This window comes from Gastrolobium bilobum, unplaced genomic scaffold (assembly GCF_033153095.1).
Source record: "Gastrolobium bilobum isolate Gb01-03AN ecotype WA unplaced genomic scaffold, APGP_CSIRO_Gbil_v1 utg27100, whole genome shotgun sequence".
Lineage (NCBI taxonomy): Eukaryota > Viridiplantae > Streptophyta > Magnoliopsida > Fabales > Fabaceae > Gastrolobium > Gastrolobium bilobum.
The window spans coordinates 50,850-58,452 of record NW_026899715.1 but is presented as its reverse complement, the minus strand read 5'-3'; the positions used below and the strand labels follow the sequence as shown (position 1 = coordinate 58,452).

General features: G+C 34.4%; 2 protein-coding genes across 2 annotated transcripts; one reads left to right on the top strand and one right to left on the bottom strand.

The window, feature by feature from the left end:
- LOC133292902 (uncharacterized) lies at positions 1-867 on the top strand. The gene has a single exon (XM_061491387.1). The coding sequence runs from the start codon at positions 1-3 to the stop codon at positions 865-867; it is 867 nt and encodes a 288-aa protein (XP_061347371.1).
- Positions 868-1,638: 771 nt separating this feature from the next.
- LOC133292898 (polygalacturonase-like) lies at positions 1,639-6,086 on the bottom strand. The gene is made up of 4 exons (XM_061491385.1): positions 5,649-6,086; positions 2,721-3,010; positions 2,362-2,587; positions 1,639-1,857 (listed from the first exon to the last, which is right to left on the bottom strand). Exons 1-4 carry the CDS (start codon positions 6,084-6,086, stop codon positions 1,639-1,641), a joined length of 1,173 nt encoding a protein of 390 aa, XP_061347369.1.
- Between the last annotated feature and the right edge of the window lie 1,517 nt (positions 6,087-7,603).

The window sequence follows — 7,603 nt, the reverse complement described above, 5'->3', positions numbered from 1 at the left end:
ATGAGTTTGGCAGAATTCCATTTCAATACAGCGTTCAATCGCTCTACAGGAATGACTCCCTTTGAAATCACTTTTGGCCACAAACCACCTAACTTGCTGGCTTATACCCTCGGATCTTCAACAGTGGATGCCATTGGCTCAGATTTATCCACCAGAGAGCACATCTTATGCACCTTACGGGACAACCTGTTCAAATCACAGAACGCGATGAAGGCATTTGCATATAAAAAGAGAAAAGAGAAATTTTTTAAAGTAGGTGACTGGGTTTTGTTGCGTCTACAACCTCATAGACAATTATCTGTGGCTCGCCGTTCGTCGCAGAAACTAGCACAACGATTTTATGGCCCTTATCAGATCCTCGAAATGATTGGCCAAGTTTTCTATCGTCTTCAATTACCGAAGACTTCTCGAATACACAATGTGTTTCACGTCTCACTTTTAAGACCCTTTCATGCAGATTTCAAATTACCCCGTCCACCGGCACCACTTACGGCCTTGGATGGACCTCCCATCCATTATCCTCAAGCGGTGGTTGGAAATCGCTTGATCTGGCGACAAGGGCAAGAGATTCCTCAAGTGTTGGTTAAATGGGAGGGCTTACCACTGGAAGATTGCACATGGGAGGATGAATTCACGATTATGGATCTAGTAGCTGGGAAACCTAAAGGTACCAGGAAGTCAGCAACTGCTCAAAGTTCGAATCTTTCACTGGGTTTGAACCCTAAACCTAACACCGCTTCAGCCACCCCTCAAATGGCCTCTCCTGATGTCACTCCCAACCAACGCCTCCTTTACCATCCCCACTCCATTTACAAAACACAACTTTTGTTCCCAAAGACAAAGAGCTTTTCAAACCACACGATGTAGCCAACACCATCCCATCAGACCACGTGGCGGACTCACCGAACATCAGTTGTCACAACCCTTCACTTACCCTACCAAAGTGCCACCCAGCTGTTTAGCATAAAGATCTGGCTCCTTCTTCATCCAACGGTTCAGATGGCAATCTGTGTCAGCCTTGCCCAAACTCCCTGATTGGTCCTACTCAATAGTCACACATTGCGGACGATGTTGTGTCTCAAGGGGAGAGAGGGGTGTATTGAACCTAAATGGGCTACAAGACCCAATTCCTAAAGTCATCATAGACAACAAGCCCAAGAGGAGTATTTTGAGGCCCAAACGATTTGCTGATTTCTTAATGGGCTGAGATCGTTTATTAATTTGTGCCTTGCATTTTAAATTCGGTTGTTACTTAGACATTGAGAATATATACAAAAAATACAAAAAAATAGAAAATGGATAGATAATTGTTGGACAACTCTTCTCTCTTGTTCGCTCTTTCTCTTCTCGATCTTCTTCTTCTCTTCTTCTAAAATCCTAACCCTACCGCGCATGTATACATAGAAAGGCAATCTGTTTTCGTATTGCGCGATATAAGTTTCAGTAAAAAGAAAATTAATATACGAAACACAATCAATATTGATGAATGCTGAGAGTTCTCCAAGATGAACTCATATATTGAAAGTTTCATCAAGGCAATACGCATATTGTTCACAACAATCAAAAGAAATGTTTAGGAACGATAAACTTTTTCTATTATGTTTATGATAAACTCTTTTTTTTTTTTAATGTGTGTATTCAAAGACAACTCCTTGGGATGATCACTCCAGTGCTACTTCCACCAGCATTTGTACAAGATGATGTTTGAGATCCCTTATTGTTAATGAGCTTTATGTCCTGCAGTTTGATACCCCAACATGGGTTGCTTTGGCTGCAATCAAAATTCATAGCTACTGGGCTTGCTGAAGTTCCCCTTATATGCTCATATGATACTCTGCTTATCTCCACGCCAGAACTCTGTGTTTTGAATTGTATTTTATTCTTTTAACCCAAGAAACGAATGTTATAACATTTTATATAGATCATTATTTACTTTTAAAACATGGAATAAGTTATACTTACCATATTTTAGGCTTATCAATAACTCTTATTACCTGAATGGTTGTTGTTGGAATAATTTTAAATCAACGACAGTTATTTCTTTCTCTTTTTCAACCGTTTTATTTAAAATTAATCCAACGATAATCAATCAAGTAGTAAGCCTAAAATGATGATAAGTTTAACCGCCCCTAAAACATATAAGGTTTTGCTTTCCATCCCCATTTGGATAATTTGCAAAGATGGTGGAAAGCACTACTCATTCACAAATTCAGAGTTTTATTTGCTTCTCTTTGGATGCATCTAATCAAATGCAAAAATTACTTCTTCTGATCAAATAAAAAGTTTTTTATTTCTACTATAGAGATGATTGTTTGAAAAACTCGAGAAAAGTGATTTTTGGTTGATATTTGGAGAACTCACTTGGTGAGGACATTCCTTGCCGGGGCAATATCTTTGATCAATAATGATGGGATTATGGGCATTTTGCATGATGAGGTTCCTAAACACAATGTCTCTTGCATATCCATTGCTTGCTTGTGGCCACGATTTTATCCTAACACCATTTTCTGTTCTGGTGAACACTGAATTGGACACTGTCACGTTCTCAACTCCAGCCTCGTCCGAATAGGTGCCCAAACTCCCTATGCTATATAGACAACAAAAACAATATAAGAGAAATTAAAGTACTTACACATGATTTTTTCATAGAAGTAAGAAAGGTTATAATATTCATGCATCGTCTTTATTATTATACAAGAAAAAGAAATGAAAAAAATTACCTAATGCCATGTCCTGGGCCACAAGAAATGTGCTCAATCCACAAATTGGTGGTACCCTGATTTATAGATATGCAATCATCACCGGTCATTATGATGGCATGGCTGATAGTAACTCCTGATGAAAACTGCACATTGATTCCATCTGTGTTGGGGCTTCCACTGGGAGCTCTGATTTTCACATTTTGGATCAGAACGTTTTTGCAATGGTCAATGGCAATGTGCATTGCTTGGCTATTCAATGACTTTAATCCACTAACCACCACATTATTGGACCAACTGAACGATATAGACTGCACTTGATCACAAAATTAATTACTAGTATTCAAAATAAGAGATACTAATAAATAAGCAAATTAATTTCTACTAAATTAAGGTCTTGCTTATTTATTTTTTCTTATTTTGTATTTTGGGAAATCTTATCATAAACTATTATTTAAATCTTGATATACCCAAATTATTTGGACTAACCCTCAACATGGCTATAATCACTAGCTTTCATGCTTCTTTCTTTTTATTGTCTTGAGTAATTCCTCTCATCATGATCCCGATATCGATCCTTGCATAATTTGGAATGTTGAATCTAAACATGTGCACAACTCTAACCATATATCATATGCTTTTCTTCACTCTGGACTATCAATAACTAATTAACAGTTTTTTTTTTAAAAAGTAAATATTTTTTTGGTCCCTAACAAAAAAAATATTCCCAATTTAGTCCCTTACAAAAAAAAAATAGATTCGAGGTCCCTAAGAAATTCAAAGTGGACCCATTTAGTTGAAATTGTGATCCTTCATAAATTCAAAAAAGACCCATATTAGTCCCTCAAAAGAATTAAAATGGGTCCACTTTAAATTTCATAGGGACCAGTCGATTAATTTTTTATTGTAAGAGACTAAAGTGGGAACCGTATTTTTTTTTTGTTAGGACCTAAAAGGGTAAAAAAAAAAAAAAGTATATATTACCCAACCTGCTAACTATGTCATGGTGTCTATTGTAATTCTGTATTTGAAGATAATAATTGAGGTAACATTACAAATTTATATAGAGTAATTCTTGTTTAAAAAATTGTTAAATCAAATCTCATAACTAGCAACCTATAATTACAAAGAATCCCTAAGCATATTCCAGCATAAATTACCCAATAGTGCATTACCTGCTAACTATGTCATGGTGTCTATTGTAATTCTGTATTTGAAGATAATAATTGAGGTAACATTACAAATTTATATAGAGTAATTCTTGTTTAAAAAATTGTTAAATCAAATCTCATAATTAGCAACCTATAATTACAAAGAATCCCTAAGCATATTCCAGCATAAATTACCCAATAGTGCATTATTTTGGTGTTCGTTATATATATATATATATATATATATATATATATATATATATAGGGAAAAGATATTGTGACAACCAAGTTATGTTATTATCAAATGACTACCAATAAATCTTACCGTTAGATCGATTATATTGATCCAACGATTATATTTATTTCCATCTTTGTATGGTCATGATTCCCCAAATTTAATACTTTATATTTATTTTTACCTTTGTATGGTTATGATTTCCCATATTTAATGCTTTCACTTTAAATATGGGGAATCATGACCATACAAAGATGGAAATAAATATAACCGTTGGATCAACATAATCGATCTAACGGTGAGATTGATTGGTAGTCACTTGGTAGTAACACCACTTGGTTGTCACAATATCCTTCCCCATATATATATGGGAAAAACTACTCTTATGCAACATAAGAGTAGTTTATCTCCTATAGACCCATCGAAAATCGTGACACTCTTTTTTCTTTTTTTTCCTTTTTTGAAAATAGTGGGTCCTACAACATATGTATCTACAACATAAGGTATCTTCTTTCATGTAACATGAGATTAGATGAACCCTATATATATATATATATATATATATATATATAGTGTACGACCGGTCGTACACTGTATGATTAAAGTATGACCGGTCATACTTAGTGTAGTTTGTAAACAAAAAAGTTTGTAATTATAATCTGCCCCTATATATATATATATATATAGAGAGACACACACACGTACCCTTTATATTACTCTTCAAATCAAGGAAGAGAAAGAAAATTGTCAGTGAGATCAACTTCCTCTCTTAATTTTTAGCCTAGTGATAAGTGTCCGATATACTACTTGATATTAGAGCCAAAATTATGGATCTGAATTTCTAAAATAACACATTACGGAAGGTAGGTGTTGGAAAGATTGTTGATAAGATCGCGATAAGTATTTGGGGGTGGGGGATGAATGGAACAGAGAATAAATATCGCCAAATTAGAGAGTGAGCTGATAAATTGTACTAAAAACAACGTTCTTGTAGTTCCTATGGAAGACAAGTACCCATCTAATCATGTTATTCTCCCTTTTCTATTTTTATTTAATGTTAAATAAATACTCATTTCCCGATATGCATGTGCCAATAATTAAATTGTCTAAAAAAAAGTTGACATCAATTTAGTTTCATAATTATAGAAAGATATTAAATTGATTTTCTTAAAAGTAATCAATATCATAGAAATTAATAATCAATTTAATCTTTCAAAGCAAAAGTTTTATATATAATATTATCACAATTGGTAATACAAAAAAAGAGGTAATATTACTTTTCATAATCATCTGACTAAATTGACCTTCACTTTAAAAAAAAAAAAAACACTAAAATAATGACACTTGTATCTTAAGTAAGCATTCACACTATTAAATATTTTCTTTTCCCTTTCCTTGCTCACCAACATAGAGTGAGAGGCATAGCATGCAGTCACAACAAACAAAAAGAAAGAAAGAAAGAAAAGGTGTATATACTATGGGTTAAAGTTTCATATATATAGTTGTTTCCAAAAAAAAAAAAAAAAAGTTTCATATATAGTATACAAATATGGATACACATACCCTTGCTCCAGCAGTACAACTCTGTCCAGCTTTTCTACAATGCCAATAGCCAGCACCCTTTCCATCGAGAGTCCCTCCATAGATTGAAAGCCCGTTAAGCTTCATGAACAAGATCCAATATCCTGAATTACCTAGTGACCAATAATCTGAAGGTGCAACAATAGTGCCATCAATTCGAAAATGAATCTTGTTCATGCAAGGACCCCAAAATGTCACTTGTTTTAACAAAAAACTTCCCTGGGGCACGTAAATTGTGGCTGCTTCATTTGATTTGCATGCTGATGACCATGCCCTAAGAAAGGGCATGGTAGAGTCGGACTTTCCATCAGGTTTAGCCCCATAGCTAACCACATTGATAAATGAACCGTTCGAAATTTCGAAGAAAAAGCTTAAGGTAACTAGAAAGAGAAAGATGAAGTAATTTGTGTGATGAGTCATGGCAATTAATGGTGATGCAAATTTTGTTGAGATAGAGTACGAATCATCATTGAAGATTTATATATAGTAGCTAGCACGAGGTTTGGGGACAAAGCTTAAGGAAGATATTTATGATTATCACATGGTTTGAAGTACAAAGCAAGTCAACTATAAGTCACGTATAACACTCTCAGATTGTCAGGTCTTATTTCGTTGTAAAACATATGCATGCAAGGTTCCATATGCCTTCGTCCTTGGATCAATATTCGCTACTAGCTTATGTATAATTTTTTTTTTTTTTTAAGATCTCATAGTGTTCTCAGATCCTTGTGATTAATTAGACAGAATAAAGTTTATTTAAAATAATACTATATCTACTTTATAAATTTAATTTAAAGTGCGTTGTTATTCGGAATATATTTCCAAGCTGGATATATAATGTCAATAAGAAAATTGTGTGAAAGCATCGATGGCAACATTACAAAATGGGTTTGTCTTGAATGCATCCCAGAAATACTTTCAATTAAAAATTAGAAGATAAAATATTAGGCGGATGTAACATCACCAGCCTCGAGCCGGTTCAATTAACATACATATGATACTTAACAAAAACAACGGAAGACTTAAACTTATGAAAATACGAGCTAATTTTTTCTTTTTCTCATTAGGAGTAAACGAAAATCAGACAGAGTAACCTCTGTAAGTCGGACAACTGGGGATTTTCCAATCCCACTCTCAAGAGTTCCTGATAGACAGTTTAAACTATATATATATCCAGAAGTACCAGTCATGCAAATATACTCAGATACCCATCTATGGGCGCATGCAGAACTTGGCTCCGTGCCACTAATCTAATAGCATGCAATCCAATACATAACATAACTGAATACTACATAGTCATATCAATATGCCTGAATACATAAATGTACATGCATCGAATATGAACACTATACAAAAATACATCTTTTCCAAAAATATGTCTAAAATAAATAGTAGCGTCCAGCCACCCAGAACTCCACATCCTCATACTAGTACCTCTAGCCACGGTTTGTGTCCTTGTCCCATGAGGCTCTTCAATTAACTGTGTTCCTGAAATCATATCCCCAAACGGGGTTAGAGACGAATATCTAGTAAACTCCAAGTTTATGGAAAACTCTCCATACCCTAGGCTCACTTCCTGCATGACAGTCAGATACATAATATACAAAACATCATATACGCAATTATCATAACTGTACAAAGCATATATACATATCTTATCAAAGACATATGTAGTCATTCCCAAGGGATGACCCCAAGCAGAAATCAACGTACGTAACAAATATCATTTTCAAAAATCATCACAATACTCACATCAGAACAAAACGTGTTATATCAGAGACGTACGCAATCGTTCCCAAGGGATGACCCCAAGCGAAAATCAACGTACATAACAAATATCATTTACAAAATCATCATACATATCACATAAAACATGCCATATAATCAATTATCATAACTAAACAAAACATATACACATATCTTATCAGAAACGTACG

Excerpts from the sequence above, each read along its gene's own strand:
- LOC133292902 (XM_061491387.1), top strand. The coding sequence starts at position 1 with ATGAGTTTGGCAGAATTCCATTTCAATACAGCGTTCAATCGCTCTACA.
- LOC133292898 (XM_061491385.1), bottom strand. The coding sequence starts at position 6,086 with ATGACTCATCACACAAATTACTTCATCTTTCTCTTTCTAGTTACCTTA. Across the intron at positions 3,011-5,648 it reads GTTGTACTGCTGGAGCAAGG|TCTATATCGTTCAGTTGGTC; the intron begins GTATGTGTATCC and ends GATCAAGTGCAG. Across the intron at positions 1,858-2,361 it reads GCAAGGAATGTCCTCACCAA|AGTTCTGGCGTGGAGATAAG; the intron begins GTGAGTTCTCCA and ends TTCAAAACACAG.